General features: G+C 44.1%; 1 protein-coding gene across 1 annotated transcript in view; it reads right to left on the bottom strand.

Annotated features, from left to right (window-relative positions):
- Positions 1–18,470, bottom strand: part of LOC124776028 (probable multidrug resistance-associated protein lethal(2)03659) — a 183,192-nt gene extending 164,722 nt beyond the window's left edge. Inside the window, exon 1 of the mRNA XM_047250867.1 lies at positions 18,356–18,470. Within this exon, the coding sequence (XP_047106823.1) occupies positions 18,356–18,438 (83 nt within the window). The 5' untranslated portion in view covers positions 18,439–18,470. The remainder of the gene's footprint in view (positions 1–18,355) is intronic.
- Between the last annotated feature and the right edge of the window lie 238 nt (positions 18,471–18,708).

Genomic DNA, 18,708 nt, shown 5'->3' with positions numbered 1-18,708 from the left:
TCTGCTCCTTCAATTCATACACAGGGTCATTCAGAGCCGTTATTGGTTGGTTGGGTGGTTGATATGCAGCGAGGTCATCGATCTCATCGGATTAGGGAACGATGGAGAAGGAAGTCGGCCGTGACCTTTCAATGGAACCATCCCGGCATTTGCCTGAAGCGTTTTAGGGAAATCACGGAAAACCTAAATCACGATGGCCGGATGCGGGTTTGAACCGTCGTCCCCCAGAATGCGAGTCCAGTGTGCTAGACACTGCACCACCTCGCTCTGTAGAGTCCTTTTTACTGCTTGAATAAAACACCAGATGATTTATTCACTCTTCGGACCACATCATTTGAACGCAACTAGCTACATAGTGCAAGTTTTTCGTAGTTCTGCCGATTGAGGAAGATTCGAGTACAGGGACACGGGGTGTGTATGACGCCGGTAAAGTACTTGTCGTGTTATCCACAGGACGATATCTACGTTATCGATGCTTCCGTTGATTAGGATACTTCATCAAGTTTTCGCTATCGCGTATGAGTAGCCATGTTCGAACTATTGGTCTTCTTTCCCGGTAAAACATCACCCAATCGACGAATAAGAGCTATCTGCCACATCTGCAATCGCGAACGAAGGAAACTCTAAACTGAATCATTAGAAGGATATCACGTTTGCGGAGATATAAACAAAAATGCTTTCATATTAACTGAGGTGATTTTGTTGGTAAAAATGAGTGCTTTGTGATAACACGCTGAGGTTAATGAAGTCTTTTTCTTCACGGCACCATCAATGACGTAATTCAGAAATATCACACACTCCGCAGTCTACAGACATCTACATTTCTATCACCCATAAAGGTAGCTGTCAAATAACTTGGTACAAGAAGATTATAGTGGATGACATGTGACCCGAAAAGGCACGCCAAGGAAGGAATCTCATGTTCTCTTGAGTGAAGAAAGTTGTTATATAATAATTTGCAATATCTGATTGGGTATTTTATTGATGGCCTTTGGATGTCTCGCAGTACGATTTTGCTCACCACGTAAGTAGTTGCTGGTTCGTAGTGGCCGAGGTTATCTGTGACGTTCAAGGCTTACTGCATCATTATGTCTTGTCTTGTACGGTTATCGGTAATGTCCATATAAAGATAGGTGCCATCAGCTGAATACACGAGCACTATGTGAACACGTACAAGAGATATCTGTTAATAAACGCGACCCGTCTTAGAATCGTGCGACCGTATCTGTATTAACACACCCACTATTACCGAAGTTGATGTTCTTGGGTCAGTAAGGATTTTGCAGCGATATACTGGACGAAGGAGAGGCATCATACGACGAAATGTTATGGATGACGATCGAAGAACAGAGTTGTCGCGAATTTCAGGAACAGCGTGGATATATTTAAAAACACATCAAATGCCTCTCTGCTTTACTATCCTGAAATATAGAAATCTGTCTCTCTCTCAGCCTCACTCTCCCTATTCCTCCCCCTGTAGCTCTCGGTGTGTATGCGAGAGTTTTTGAGCTTCATGAAATAATTATGACTTGGTTGTTTCTGGTCGTATTCTTCTGTGTAACCTAATGTGTCAATGTTACGTTAACACTGTGTTGGTATTACGTTAACACTGATCATTTAAGCCCTTACCTACTCCGCCTGACAGGGTACACTCATAGTGCTGATTTTTATTTTTGTTTGTTTTTTCATTTCGTATGAACGTTCAATAAATGTTAAACTGTGGCACTGCCATTTCTATTGCTTGATACACTGATTTCTTTGGGTACTAGAAACAGAAATTTATTGTCTGGCAATCATGTCCCAAAGTAGATGGTTCCGGGTTCTGCAGTATGGACTGTCAATCTCACACAGAAATGTCCAACAATATCTGATTGCAGAACGGCCTTAATCTGTTACGTGAAGAAGAGAATTAAGGCAATCAAACTCGTACTCGTGAGAATCGTCATAGAACGCTCCATCTATTCGTTCTTAATTTTTAATCGTGGGTTGCCTGAATTATAAAATTATTCAGTTTACTGGGAGAATTTTAGGACAGTATGGTTCGCCTCTAAAGGAGATCGCATATACGACGCTGGTACGACATATTCTTGAGTACTGCTCGAGTGTTTGGGATCCGTCCCATATCAGATTCAAGGAAGATGAAGCAGTCCAGAGGCGGGCTTGCAGATTTGTTACCGATAGTTTCGAACAATACGTAAGAGTTACGGAGATGTTTTGGGAACTCAAATGGGAATCCCTGGAGAGAAACACTGTCAAGAAAATTTAGAGAACATGCATTTGAAGCTGATTGCCAAACGATTCTACTGCCGCGTAAGGAACATGAAGATAGAATACGAGAAATTAAGACTCACACCGATGCATTTAAACAGTCGTTTTTCCCTCGTACTATTTGCGAGTGGAACAGGAAAGGAAATAACTAGTAATGGTACAGGATAACTTTGGCACTCACCGCACTATGGCTTGCGGAATATCTATGTAGATGTAGATGTACATCAGGAGACCGCACGAATGTTCCCCTCTATTGGTCATAGGCGAGTTCGTCCTACGTCCCAGTCAAAGCGATAATGTAGCTGCATGTCATGCAATTTTCGCACTGTTGTCGACTAATGCGATATATGCTAAAATTTTTGTTGTCCAGTTTAGATCGGCAGCTGAAATCACAATGTAACACCCAGTAATTTATCATAATTCTCAGTTCAGCATTTCGTCATCTTTTCGATTATGTATACGGAACTACACGACTGTCACATGAATAAATAGTTGTCACAGTTGTAAACTAAAATCACAGTATTAACGTACAACACGTTCTCTTTGTTACCAGTTACCACTTAGCATTAGAGCTTGGTTCTTTTTTTAATATAAAAAAAAAGAAGAACAGAGAGCGTCGCGCCCCCTGGTGTGTAGCTTTACAGTATGACCAATGGCCGTTGTTCTTATCTACCAATACGCTGCATCAGTTCTGCTGTTTTTAAATGGAACTCTTGAAAAGAAATTTTGCGAAAAAAGGGGGAGAATGCGTTAAACCCTCAGATGCAGTTACTGTGCCACGCAAATATTATACATTGGGCTAAAACAATCGACAATGTTAGCGAAAATTTCACTTATTATCCGTCTTGTTTTGGATGTGTTTCTGAATTGATTTTGATGCAATAACACTGGGTTTCCCTAGTGATCAACAAAACAAGAACATCATTTATACACGACACAAACAAGAGTTATAAGGATCGATCAAAAAGTTTTCGAAGGCCGTACAGTCCAGAATCCGTACGCCAAATAGGTAAAATCGCTGTGAGCGTTGAGGCAATTATCCCGCCGGCGTCCCAGATTGAAGATACCCGTCTGGCAAAACACCGTGTCCCGCTGCGTGAAGAAGTCCTTGACTGTCTGGTGCGCATCCCCGTCCGACAGAAATCGTCAACCTTTCAAGGCCTTTTTTGAGGGGCCGAAGGCGTGATAATCGTACAGAACAGAATAGGAGAAACTTACGCGTCACGACATTTGCGACATGCGGACGTGCGTCATCACGAAGCAGCAGCTTCCATTGTCGCAATTTCACGGAAGTTTCTCTTTTACTGCACGCCGTTATTTCTCTCCATACACGTTCTTCATTCTCCGATGAACGTCTACCGGTGTTTGTCCTTGGGCAGCCAAGAATAGAATAAAAGTACGTTGGTCCTGTTTGGACGCGTTTGGTAAAAACGTCGCCTAAGCTCACGTTTCCGCGTTTCCCTCATGTGCATCGGAAAGACACAAGTACCACAATTATCCATTCCAGCAAGTCGGTGTTTATACACCCGCATCTGAGTCGCGCTACGTTGCATTTACACTGCAGCAACGCCCTCAAACTGATAGTTTTTGATCGCCCTTACAATATCCAACCCTGTGATACAACAGTATTAATTTGTCTTCAGAAGATGATTCCTTCGCCAGTGTGGTGGAGCGGCCTAACGTGATTCTGCTTCCTAGTAGCGTTTCAATTTCTTAGTCTGCAGAGTTGTCAAAGCTATCCACACAGTCGCTCAGTGATCACACTGACAACGAAAGTAAGAATGAGACAGATCGAATTAAAACACTGAATTGTTTCACTGAAGAAGATCGTAATAAGGTTTCATCTCTCAATCCCCGCACAAGTGGTGAGATGACAGTTGTTGAGAGAATTGATCTCACTCTACAATCGCTGTACGTAAGAAAGATGTAGGCTACCTGTACAATGCTGCATCGATTACGTTGAAGAGCTTGCTCCCCTTCAAACAGTAGTTTATGGTAATTCGCTGCAGAATCGAAGCGTTATAGCCTGTTAGAAAAAGGCGCATGCTATTTACGTTTTCTAGAACAGCTGTGGGGCAGATGTGAATAACTACCAATATTTATTGAAGGCGTTAGTATTTTGTAGACTCATGGAAAACATTTTATCCTCGCGTATTACGATTTTGGAAAATGAAACTGTTTGTAGGAATCAAAATGGATTCCACAATAAGTGATCTATTAAAATTCAGCTCGCTCTATTCTTCCTTAAGACGCAGCGTGTAGATAACGGCTTCCAGGATGATTCCTGTTAAGCGCTGTTACTCAGTGAACCAAGTATGGGCTTAAGGAATATCTGATGAGCATTCTGAATAGACTGAATATTTCCTAGCCAATGGAACTCTGTGCTTAGATGTCAATGAGCAGAAATCGACAGACGTGAAAGCAGTTTCGAACTGTTACAAGAATGTTATGGGAGCGTGACCACGATATGTATAAATAACTTGCTCCCTGAGACTGTTAGCTTAAGATGATATTGTACGTAGGAAATTTGCAACGCCTGGAAATTATAGCGAAGTATACGAAGACCTATAGAGGAAATGGTTGAAATGGCTCTGAGCAATATGGGACTTAACTGCTGAGGTCATCAGTCCCCTAGAACTTAGAACTACTTAAACCTAACTAACCTAAGGACATCACACACATCCATGCCCGAGGCAGGATTCGAACCTGCGACCGTAGCGGTCGCGCGGTCCCAGACTGTAGCGCCTAGAGCCGCTCGGCCACTCCGGCCGGCACCTATAGAGGACTCGTGCGTGGTACAAGGGCTGCCAACTGGCCCTCGACGAAATAAATATAAAGCATTGCTCATAATTAGGCGTAAAGACGCATTATTGTTTGATTACACGATTGGTGTATACCCATACTCGGAGAGATTTAAAGGGGAACGACCTCACTAACTACTTGTACAAAAAGCATGTGGCAGGCTGATACTCACTGAGAAAATTCTTAAGAAATTAAATTTCTCGTTGAATAGTCTGGAGTTGGTTGACAACTATTCGTCACTCTCGAACACCTACGATATTCTTTCCGCAACTGAGACAAATGGGCGTAACAGAAACGCTACTCTGCCTGCAGAACCAGAAGCAGTAGCCTCTCCCCCCACCCCTCCCTTCCTAAGAAATGGAACTCCCATGTAAAAAATAGCTTCAAACCTCTGATTACCTTACTAACGAGTTAATGTCTTCAATATCTGACATTAAGCCTTTCACGAGAGAAGCTTTAGAAAAGGCTCGATAATATGTTTAAAGTTCGTAGAAGTCACTAAGCACTCCGTTATCAAACGGTCGATGAGGTACAGTCTGGGTGACTTGCGCGCTTTTTTAAAAAATGATAGTTTTCAATGTTTACGTCATATGTACTGAACGGTGTGTCGCACAACATAAATAAATAGGTATGTATATGTGGATACCGTCTGAAAAAGGTTTTACGAAAAGAATTAGTAGTACAGGTGTAATAAATTAAAACGTCATGCCTGCTGCTGAAATTTAGCATTATTAGCACTGTATGAAGAAACCTTATTTACACTCGACTTGTGGAGATCTGACTTTTGCAGTAGCAAATCGGTCACTCCAGGGCAGGTTTCATCAGCATTTTCAATGAAACTCAAAAGTTTGTTTTGTACTTCCTACAGTGGATCAAAATAGCAAACACGAACAGAAACATCTCTCCGTCGCCCTTAATTTATTGTGTCTGTGGCAAATGAAAAAAAAATGAGGTTTTCCTGCGCCCTTTAAAATGTCTAAAACGGATTTCACACTTTTGTGAGCCAGCACGTTCTTTACCAACATTTCCGCCTTTTTTCATCTACAAGAACTCTTAAGCAGTTCCAGAATCTTCGAAATTGTGTGAAACGAGCCTATCTCCGTAGTCCAAAGTGGAGTAACCGTGGTTGTGTTTCAGTGGATGATACACTAAGACCAGTTCACTTGAGGCGACGTTATGTTGTTCCAGTGTATTCTTGTTACTTACGAAATAATTCTGCAGTTTCTTTGATTCAATACTATATTTTTCTTTTAATGCAAGTCCCTTACATTCTGAATGTTGGCGCAAGTCGTTTTACCCTCCGTGAGAAACGCTAAAATCCTTTTTGCATAAGATACTAAATGCCCGATGTTCGTTCGGTACCAGTTTAACCCAAGACTAGTATTTTCCCAAATCTTCAGATACACTTGAGTGTGTTTAGATTTCAGTTTTGGGGGGGGGGGGGGATCGAGTCCTTTTTCAAAACTTCAATTCCACGATCATTCACTCAAAACCAATTAAATATGAGAACGTGTTTTTGTCAGTTGGTCTCACAAGAAAATCGGTGAATCGGAAATGCGTCTCGATCTGTCTACAGATGAACAGAAACTGGCAATACCGACAATAGCGCTTAATAATCATAATAGGCTACGCAACAATGGTTTGTGTCTACTGCAGGCTGTGTGCGTAGTCCCATCCATGACGTGCGGAAAGGAAGGGTTATAGTCGCTGCGTAGCGACGAGAATGAAAAGAATGAAGTATTTAGCGCCGAGAATGAAAAGAAGGAAGTATTCCTCTCTCTCTTCCTCTTGTATACTGCTCCCTACATCTACTCCACAAAACCGATCACCTTCTGCGGTGAAAACGACACACGGACGTAACAACCTCTTCCGAATATGTGGCACTTATGTATAGCAAGGAATATGATTAAATAAAACCCTTCGTAATACGATAATTGTTAGATCGCTACGTAAGTCAGCAGCTGAAAACAATAAGTTGTAGTAAAAAAAGCCTACCAACTTGTATCGATATGTCTCAAGCAGAATAAGGTCAAAACGCCTGCTCTAAGCGCACAGACTTTAGTCTGATGCTAGCCGAGAAGTGACAGATGTCTGACGTCGTAGGCTGGGCAGACTGGTAATTCAGGGCAGGCGGTGAACTTTGGGGGGAACCGACATCAGACTTTGATGCTGGACAGTGTACAAGTGAGTCTGAGCTAAGTAATCTTATTAAATCACGCGATGCTGAGGAAATTAGATTAGGAAATGAACACTAATAGCAGTATATGATTTTTGCTATTTGGGTACCAAAATAAATGATGATGGCCGGAGAAGAGAGATAGTGAATAGAGACTGGGTATAGCAAGGAGAGCAGTTCTGAAAAAGAGGAGTTTGTTAACATCTATACCAAGTCATGTGTGTAACCACCAGGCACATCTATTAACATACACTGGTCAGCCAGAACATTACGACCACCGACCTACTATCGATATAAATGCGTCCAGGCGATAGCAGCGTCACCTGGCGAGGAATGACTGCTAGTCAGCCGGCCGGAGTGGCCGTGCGGTTCTAGGCGCTGCAGTCTGGAGCCGAGCGACCGCTACGGTCGCAGGTCTGAATCCTGCCTCGGGCATGGATGTGTGTGATGTCCTTAGGTTAGTTGGGTTTAACTAGTTCTAAGTTCTAGGGGACTGATGACCTCAGCAGTTAGGTCGCATTGTGCTCAGAGCCATTTGAACCATTTGACTGCCAGTCAGACACACGTACGGTGCATGGCGTATCAGTGAGCGCGCAGTCCGTGTGTAGAATGGGGAAGGCGCGTGCTCTGTCTGAGTCTGACCGAGACAGACTGTGGTGGCTCGGCCTGAGCATTTCGGAAACTGGTCGACTTGGCGGGCGTTCGAGGAGTGCTGTGGTGAATCTCTTCAACACATGGCGAAACCGAGGTGAAACCACGTCCAGATGTCTCTGGGTTGGGCGACCACCCCTCATGACAGATGTCGGACGTCGTAGGCTGGGCAGACTGGTAATACAGGGCAGGCGGTGAACTTTGGGGGAACTAAGGTCAGACTTTAATGCTGGGCAGTGTACAAAGTGAGACTGAACACACTGTGCACCGAACACTCATAAAGATTGGCCTCTGCAGCGGTCGACCCATGCATGTGCCAATGTAAACACCATGACGTGGGCAGCTATGAGTGAAATGGGCACGTGACCATCGACACTGCATGTGACAGAGCATTGCATGACCTGATGAATCTCGATACGTTCTTCATCATGTCGACGGAAGGGCACAAATCCGTCGTCTTTCAGGGGAACAGCTCCTTGACATCGGTACTGAGGGACGGAGACAAGGTGTTGGCGGCTCCATTTTGTTCTGCGTAACATTCACTTGGGCATCTATTGGTCCAATGGAGCTCGTGCAAGACACCATAGGAGTATCGTACACGGGTTGCAGACCACTTACATCCTTTCATGACGATCATGTTTCCCGATGGCAGTGGCATTTTTCAACAAGATAATCTGCCGCGCCACGAGGCCAGCAATGTGATGGGAGTGGTTCGAGGAACACAGTGGCGAGTTCCAGTTGATATTCTGGCCCTCCAACTCGCCAGATCTGAACCCGATTGGACACATCTGGGATGTGACTGAACGTGGCAGCATAGCGCATCGCCCCCCCCCCCCCCCCCCTGGAATTCACGGGAATTAGTTGAGTTGTGTGAGCAGATGTGGTGCCAACTACCTCCAGCGACCTACCTGGGCCTCGTTGCTTCCATTCCACGAAGCGTCGCCGCAGTTATTCGTGTAACAGGTGGACATCCCGGCTAGAGATGGGCAAACTCGTCCAACCTGGAGTACTGCTGTGCGCGGTGTGGGATCCGCATCAGGTGGGACTGACGGATGACAACGAAAAAGTACAAAGAAGGGCTGCTCGTTTTGTATTATCGCGAAAAGGGGAGATAGTGTCACAGACATGATACGTGAATTGGTGTGGTGATCATTAAAACAAAGGCGTTTTTCGTTGCGACGGGATCTTCTCATGAAATTTCAATCACCAGTTTTGTCCTCCGATTGCGAAAACATTCTGTTGGCACCCACCTACATAGGGAGAAATGATCATGACGATAAAATAAGAGAAATCAGGGCTACGATAAAATAAGAGAAATCAGGGCTCGCACAGAAAAATTTAAGTGCTCTTTTTTCCCGCGTGCCGTTCGAGAGTGGAACGGTAGAGAGACAGCATGAAGTTAGTTCATTGAACCCTCTGCCAGGCACTTTATTGTGAATAGCAGTGTAATAACGTAGATGTAGATCCTCGGGAACTAGTTCACTGGAGATCGGTCTTTTTTTGGGAACCGTGTTCATTTTTACTCGATCGCCGTTCATTTGTGCTTTGTATACGGTTCTTATCAAAAATTGAAAATTACTTACATAGGTGACTGGCGAAGATGGGAGGCGCCAAGATGGGCACTTGACTCGGCCCTGGAGTACAGAGATTTTATTCATAACAGAATTCTCACACACTTTTGATTTTCGTGATCCTGCGAAACCTCTCGTTTAGCCAACTGTAGCGTTATGTGGCTGATCGCAGTGAAATAATATAAGGCGGCGCACGGAAAACCGGCCCCGAGTACAGACCGCTCGACAATTACTCAGGATTTGTTGACCGCTACGAGCAGAATAGATAAACATGTAATAATCAGGCAGTGAAGAAATAACAGATAAGCTAATGCAAACAACAAGTTCGAAACAATAGATGACGGTTGGTACTCGACAATGAGCAGTCCTTGGGGCTGATTTTTCGTGTTCCACCCTGTACCACTGAAATAATATTGCAGAAGTCATCATGTTCTCTTTACAAAATGTGACACCAGACACTCGATTATGGAACACGGATTTCATTCGGTTGTTAGTCGGTCTGCCTTCCATAACAATGAACATGCTCTTTTACCTTGGCTCAAGAAAAGACGGTAAATGGCCGCTCGTGTGTGCCTTGCCGACTTCCTTTGCATGTAAAATAACAAAAAAATCTTGCCTTTTTACAAGTACTTCTTCTGTTGTTTATCGATACAGTGAATTAAGCTTATATAACGTTTTGTTACCTGAAAAGATGTATTTATTACATACCACGTAATTTTATGCAATTTACGTAATTATAAAATACATTTTAATTGCCGGTCATGGACGCTGAATAGAATACGAAAAGAACCAGAAGTTCAGAGTTCAAAAAAGGTATGAAACAGATCTAGAATTGGTGTGCGCAGCGAACGAAACGGACAACCCTATACTGAACCACGAGCAGTAGGCAGTGGAATTGCGACGAGTGGCCACGCGAAGAAGGACGAGTCCGGCCGAACGAGACCGAGACCGAGACAGACGGGAACGGGACCGAGGCTGGAACGAGACCGGCCGACGTGCCGTTGGGGGAACGAGACTGTAAGTAGAAAGCCGCGACCGAAGTGAAGTATGAAACACCGTTCCTCAGAATTCGTTGCTCGGTCCTTTCGTTCATTTTGGTGAACCGTTCCTTTGGATCCGTTAGTTCACGAACGACCCATCTCTAATCCCGGCTGTTAGGTAACTGCTCACAATGTTCTGGCTGATCAGTCTATATCCATGCAAAGAACCACATTATGGTTCCATAGTGTTTGAAGTTCTGAAAGTAAAGGAAGAATTTGCTTGAACACGAACTAAAAAAAAAGGAAAGAAAAACAGAGTACCAAAATTAGACTAAAAACATGGATAAATCCGGAAAAAACGGAGTATCTGGCAACCCTGGATTTCTGGTAAGAGCCTAAAAGGACCTGTGCATTATCCTCATTACTGGCGGCATTTGGCTGATTCCCGTAAGAGTTCGAACCTGGTGTGGAGGTGAACTGAAGAGATCATTGGCCGTCTTCCCTGATATATAGGAGTGTGTGTGTGTGTGTGTGAATGTGGTGACTGGTCGTTAGGACATATCCGAAAGTACAGACGCCACGAACAATTATACGTATAATTACTTAGGCGAGACGGCCAATGATCTCTTCAGTTCAGAAGCATACCAGGCTCGAACTGATGGACATCGGCCAAATGCCGCGAGTAACGAGGATAATGGGCGAGGGGTGCAACATTACTGGTGTATGGACATGCTCAGAACTTGGATCTGACGGAGGCGTGCTAGTGTAGTTCGCGGAGTTGCAATGACCACCGTGTCTGGATGGCAGCCTGGCGCTCTCTCCGCTATTCTCGGCGGTATTAGTGACAATTTTAAGAACGTAACAAAAAGTAAAAAGGGAAAATAAATAACTGCTGTTCATTGTACCTCTATTCGACGTTCCTTGCGCTTTCTTTGATTCTTGAGGGGGGGGGGGGGGGGGAATGGGATACGGTCAGGCCTCGGGTTGCGACTCCTGCCCACTTTGCCACCACCCCTCCCTCTGGGTGCCAGCAACATTCCTTTAAAAAAAAATTAGATGGTTCGGTGGTCAGAGCCTCTGCCTAGTAAGTAGGAGACCCGGGTTCGAATCCTAGACCGGCACAAATTTTCAACATTCTCCATTGATTTCAATCAGTACCCGCTTGCAACCAATGTCTGTAATTCTTCGTGTCTTGATTTACTACTTGTTCATCTATAAACACTGTAATAAAGAGTTTGTTAATACTGTACACAGGATGGATCACAACTAATAGCGAAAACTGACAAATGGAAAAGCGTACTACTATAGAAACAGGAACATTACGAAACCGTGAGTCCGCAAACGATCAGTTTGATAAGTAACTGTAATGTTTGCTTATGGGATGCCACTGATTTCAAATTCAAATGGCTATGAGCACTATGGGACTTAAGTTCTGACGTCATGAGTCCCCTAGAACTTAGAACTAGTTAAACCTAACTAACCTAAGGACATCACACACATCCATGCCCGAGGCAGGATTCGAACCTGCGACCGTAGCAGTCGCGCGGTTCCGGTCTGAGGCGCCTAGAAGCGCTCTGCCACCGCGGCCGGCTAAAAGAACGGGACCAACGACGACCGAAAAGATTCGTTCAACGTGACGGAAGTGCAACCCTTTCGCAAATCGCTGCAGATTTCAGTGCTCGGCCATTAACAAGCGCCAGCGTGCCAGCGTGCGAACCTTTCAACGAAATATCATCGATATGGGCTCTCGGAGCCGAAGCCCACTCGTGTACCCTTGATGACTGTGCGGTACAAAGCTTTACCCCTCGCCTGGGCCCTTCAACACTGGCATTGGAGTGTTGATGACTGGAAACATGTTGCCTGGTTGGACGAGTCTCGTTTCAAATTGTATCGAGAAGGCGGACGTGCACGGGTATGGAGACAACCTCATGAACCCATGGACCCTCCATGTCAAGCTGGTGGAGGCTCTGTAATGATGTGGGCCGTGTGCAGTTGTAGAGATATGGGACCTTTGATAGGTCTAGATACGACTCTGACAGGTGACACGTACGTAAGCATCCTGTCTGGTCACCTTGTCAGTTAACGCTCTCATTCAAGTATATGGCCGGAAGAGCCAGCCTACAGGAACTGTGAAACGAACCCTGCCGTCCAGGACCGCGTGCCACAAAGGGCGCAGATTCACCACGAGATGGGGAAACTCACAGGCGGCTATTGTCTACTGAGGCCTAAGCGCTGTAGTGTGGGAGTGAGACAGACGAGAACCTGCGTCACAGTGAAACCCAGTAGAAGCCTTCTGTGGCCGAAGAAACGTAGCAGTGTTAAATATGGCGCACCCAAGAGCGGCTATAAAGGGAAACATTTATGTAAACTATTTAATTCTGTAGTAGTACAGGAAATCAAGACACAGTTATTTTAATCTACCATCCTTTAATAAAATTTCATGGTGATACCAATAAAGCTTCAATATTGATCATATCTATAATAGTTTAGGATTTACTGTTAAAGTGAAATTAACAAGTTTTGTAACAAAGACCTGAATGCTAAAATCTGAACGTTTTGGTCGATCCTAACGATCGACATTTCATATAGAACGCATCATTAAAGTGACAAATGTTGTAAATAACAACTCTGTAACTTTATTTGTTTAAAAGATACAGTGAATTTAAGTTATCAATATTTTCAGTTAAGCATGAGATCATCATTTCCTCCATACAAAACACATTGAACGATGACAGCAAGACACCTTATTGAATCATTAGGTAATAGTATATTTGTTGTAAAGTTTAGTGTATAATAGTTACTTTTGGTCTTTATTTATTTATCAGAAATCACATTGGTGCACGGGTACTGGCTATGACATCAAAGTTAGGAAGGAAATTGTATTGGTTTAATGTAAAAGAATTTAACGTTTATTATGTAATGTATAGTATTATTACTTTATTTAGGACGTGAAAGTGGTCAAGCTTTGATTATTTAAATATGTTAAAATGTAAAATAATGTAGAATAATCTGTAGCCAATCAGATGGACGGCTTCAGGAAAGGGAACTGCCCTAGTCAGTTGAGAGAGGAAATTCGGCGCGCGGGAAACGCAGCCGGGGACTGCAGAGGGCAGAGCTGGTGGAGACGCGAAAGCGGGCGGTCGGTCTTTAGGTAGCTACGAAGTGAAACGACGTAGAAAATTTCGCGTTGTGTGGTATCGTGGGACTTAGTCTCTCACCAGTGAGCAGCCGCGAGCCTGGTGTGAATTCTTAACTTTTCGCGAAGACAACGAGGTGGAATATTAGACTGGTATTTCGCGATGAGATTGTGAATGATGGCACTAAGGGTCACGAGTGTCTAATTTAGGGCGTGTAATGCGACACGTGCGGTCAACCCCTAGACGAGTTTGAGCCAAGACATTTCGACGAAGAGGAAGCGCATGTGAGCCCGAGCATCTTTGGGATGTTAGCTCGCAACCTGCAGCCATTCATGTCCAGTATGCATTCCGACGGACTTGAGCAATTCTAGCAGCCCAGTGCTACACGCCACACGTCCACAATTGCTACAGAGTGGCTCCACGAACACTCTCCTGAGTTTAAACGCTTCTGCTGGCCACCAGACTCCGCACACATGAACATTAATGAGAGTACCTGAAATGCCTTGCAACGTGCTGTTCAGAAGAGATTTCCACCCGCTCGTACTCTTACAGATTTATGGACAGCCCTGCAGGAATCACGGTGATAATACCCTCCAGCACTACTTCAGACATCAGTCGAGTCGTCTTCCGGCACCTCAGCGTGCTTGTGGGCTCCCAACACGGTATTAGGCAGGTGTATCAGTTTCTTGGCTCTTCAGTGTACATCATAAGGGTATATAGGTGTACCAGCAAGTGTCATTATTATGTCTGTGTTCTATCATTTTCCTCGGCGAGCCTGATACAGAATGTCACAACACAGCGGGCAGCGCGAAGTAGAATGTGTCAGTCAGCTGCTGATGCCAAGCCGTCCCACCCGGTCACTCTCGCGCGTCCCTTCTACCCGTGAGCGAACGAGGGTAAAAAACGAAACCGTATTGCGCAGCTGACAGAATACCGTTTTGCAATTCCAACACATAATGCCGACGTCCAAAGAATGTTCTCTTTCATAAACGTCCAATGGAAAAAAGAACGCAATAAACTGCAAACGAACACAATCAGAAAGATGACGCTGTTTTCGTATAATTTAAAATTTTCCTACCTCCAGTTCCGCGGAGTGATTTCCGAGAGAAATAACGCTTTTGATGAAGTGGGTTTAACTGAGAAATATTAATATTTAACAGCCGACTACTGTTAGTTGTCTATAAGGCTGATTGAACTGATTCATACTACTGAATGTCTTCCCTTTTTCCCCTCTCAGAAGAGTAGGTAATTGTTTACTTTGTTTAATGATGAATTTTTAGTAGCGGCTGGTCCCGGCGGAGGTTCGAGTCCTCCCTCGGGCATGGGTGTGTTTGTTTGTCCTTAGGATAATTTAGGTTAAGTAGTGTGTAAGCTTAGGGACTGATGACCTTAGCAGTTAAGTCCCATAAGATTTCACACACACTTGAACATTTTTTTGAATTTTTAGTTTATTTCGACTAAGTTTATCTTAGGAAGAAGACAGCGATTAAAAAGACTGAGCACTTACCTGTCATAACTGTTAAATACGGCTGTTTGGTTACTATGTTTTTAGTTCAGGATGAATGTCCCAAAAACTAACTTAACTCATTCTCAGTAAACGACTAGAAATATACAACCCACCCTGTTTCTATAACAGATAGTCCTGTTTTCAAGACAAAGTATCCGGCTAAATATAACGCCGAGTCCGATTTTTCCATTTTTGGACCTGGCAACCCTAACTGTGACACCATAGAAGGCGAACACTGAAACATAACAAAGCCGACAATGAAATTACTGGCAAGGCAATGTTTCTAGTACAGCCTATAACACCCTCGGGCTGTTTCTCCCTTTCCCAACTCATCACTGGCGCCATTCTACTGAACAGTCTACTTTAGGAATGGTAGAGATCAGCGAAGTGCAGCAGATTTCGTCATCAGATCGTTCAGTATAGTCACAGGAGAGTCACAGAGGCGGTCGTCACACGCCAATGGCCGCAGCTGCAGCAGAAGCTTTCTTTATCAGGGGGAGGTTTACTCCACTTGCTCCAAGAGTGTACGTTCCAAGGATAAACCTTGCAACGCATTACTGCCTTTTACATACATTTTTCAGTACCATGAATGCAAAATTAAACGTATTGTACCTCATATTGATGCTTACGAACTGTCGCTCTTTTCACACGTCGTTTGTAAATTAAACACGGAAGGGAGAAAATTAAGAGTCATTTTTGTTGTGTATAGTTTTCCTTCTGTCTGTCACATAAAAATAAACAGTATTCATAGCACAATTGAAATCGTCATTGTTTAATTCAAGTTTTATTCAAAAATTATTGATTTGTATTGGGAAACAGAGGCATGTTGTAGTAAAGATTAAAAAAAGCAGATTTATCATACAGCGCTAGAAAATGCATTTCTTAAAGAAAGTTAAGTAAAGTAAAGAAAATGCAAAAAAATATATCAAACATCGCTTCAAAACTTCATCGAACTTGCATAAAACACGTTTTCTTATTCATAAACAACTTTCGCATTTATCAGTGATAAGAGGTCTTGCTTTTCATCATGATGAAAAACGTTCTATAGACTACAAAATAACAACAGTTATTCAAATTTTTTTAAGTTTGTGCGTGTAAACTTTTCTTGCACCAAAGGTAATTGGTTTGGTTCCATAAAAGCGCAAAAATTACGCGGTCAACTAACTTTTACTGCTTGTAAAATTCTACAAGGATATAAAATACACAACGAACTAACGCTGAATGATGTGCGGTTCTAATTATGTGCAATACAAACAAACAAGCCAAGACAAGTCGTCGGCTCCCGTTTCTTCTCTTACACATTCATTTATGTTTCTTTCTTTACCAATGCTATCAGTACTATTAGTAATCCTATCATTTACCATGTCATTTATGTACTTAACCGAAACTGTAGAACCATAGCTTTGGTAGATCGTAGCTCTAGAGGAAATGATAGTGGTCGACAAAGTACATTGCGTCTCTCTATCTCTCTTCCTCTCAGACACACACACACACACACACACACACACACACACACACACACGAACTGTGTGCCTGTTCAACATCATACGATTTTAATTTTGTGCTAAGCGTTCTACATACATAGGGGAAGTATGGAGCATCTTTATTGTTTTGGAAAACGGATGGCGACTTATAAGCAGTCATAATACAGTTTGAGCTCCGCCCCTGTTTTTTTTTTTAAAAAAACTGCGCAATAACGTCTTTCAAATCATTTTCCTGAACGAAAAATACTTGAGAACACGCACTTTTTCCTTTCTCTGCCACCCTGGGGGGAGGAGGGGTGGAAGAAGTGCAGGGGGATGGGGGGGGGGGGGGGGTGAGCTGCTCCACTTGCCTCCGTGTGTGGGCGCTCTTTGTCGGCAGCACACTATTTATTACGCGCTGGCGAAAGTAAAGCCGGCTCCGAGTACAGACTGCTCCGCTAATTACTATGGAATTGTTGCCCGCCACGAGGTAATACAACAAATAGACAAATATGTAATATCCGGATAGTAAAGAAATAACGAATGCATATCATTACATTAGGTGCTGAAAATGACCTCCTTGTGCTTCAGTGCCACTTTACGCGCGCCCTTAAGATGATGTACAGTTTGCGTAACTGTGTCACAACAGTTCTCAAAATTTAATTACAAATACTGTCCTTCAATTCTAACGTTAGTGGGTTATTAGCGTACACTTTCCCCTTTAGACTACCCCACTGCTAAGCCGCAAGTAGTTAGGTCTGTCAAACGCGGCGGACACAGTGCTTTGCTGACAGTCCTTTCTTCTGTGAATCTTTTATGAGTTTGAGAGACTGACTCGCGTAAAGTGTGACAGATCGTCCCATCCTGTTGACAGACAGGATACGAAAGTTCATGGAGGGAGGAGGGGGGAGGGGGGGCAGGCAGGCAGTCAACTCTCCGCAAACTTCCTCAAAGATTCGTATGTATACAGCAGTGTTTTACTGTTGTTTAAAAAAATATGGGACCCACAATCCGACTTGCTGACACGGCACGCCACACACCGATTTTCTTCACCGTGAAGAGATTCGTCATTAATGGTATTGGGATTGTTTGTTGGCCAGTGTCTGGTGTTCTGGGGGTTCACATGTCATGTCAGATGGGACCAGGCGTCACCACAGTGCAGCAGCAGCGGGTCCAGCACTCCACTCAACTGTTTGACGTAGCCACGTGCAGTAATCCACACGTTTTGCTTTATCGTCCTCTTTCAGTTCTTGGACACGTGTATATTTGTAGGGCACCGTCCCTGTATTGTGTAAAACACGTTGAGAAGACCTACACAGACGTTGAGTTGTGGCGACAATCTACGTGTCATCATTCGTGCTCGAATATTGGCTATTAAGGCGGGTGCACGAAATGCGCCGCTTTGTCACCAAATCCTGCTGGAACGGAAGCGCCAGGAAACTTCTTTTCAAAAATGTCCAACGTTTTGTTAAATGAACCAGTAGGCATCCACTACTGCGATTCTCTCTTGAAGTGGGTAAACCTTGATGAGATATTTACTTCGCACGCCTTAACTAAATCACAACGGCTTTCGTACTGACAATACAAAGCGTAGTAGCAACAGCTTCGAAACAACAGATGACAGTTGCTGTGCTCGGTGCCGGTTTGTCGTGCGCCATCCTGTACTTTTCGCGGTGAGACTCAAGTTCTGAGGATTAGACCGATGGTCCAGTAATAGCTGCGCAGTGGGTGCGGTGAGGCTTGGCAGATTTTTGAGAACTGAATCAAGGGTCGTGCAACAGGCGGTGCAGCGAGGCTTACCAGAACGTGAGGATGGAGAGCGGTCCGGCTGTGACCATCGGGTTGGGCGCGCGCGGCCTGCCCTTGGAGATGGAGGCGTCCATCCTGCTGGCCTGCTGTGCTGCTGGCGGCCGCTCTCGCGACTGGCTGCACACCGACTGACCCCGGCGAGCCGCCCTATCACTGGATTCGCGATTACGCTGGCCTCGCCATCGTCCGCAACAATCGCGGCGTTTCAGATAACACGTACACGTGGACGGCTTTGCACTGATCTCGCGACATCGGATCCGATGAATGCGTTCACCGTTTGAAACAATAATATTCCGATTGCGCCCGTAACATCCATACTAGGATTGTTAATATTTTTAAAAATA

This window comes from Schistocerca piceifrons, chromosome 2 (assembly GCF_021461385.2).
Source record: "Schistocerca piceifrons isolate TAMUIC-IGC-003096 chromosome 2, iqSchPice1.1, whole genome shotgun sequence".
In the NCBI taxonomy this organism is placed as follows: Eukaryota; Metazoa; Arthropoda; class Insecta; order Orthoptera; family Acrididae; genus Schistocerca; species Schistocerca piceifrons.
This window is presented reverse-complemented; position numbering and strand designations above follow the sequence as displayed.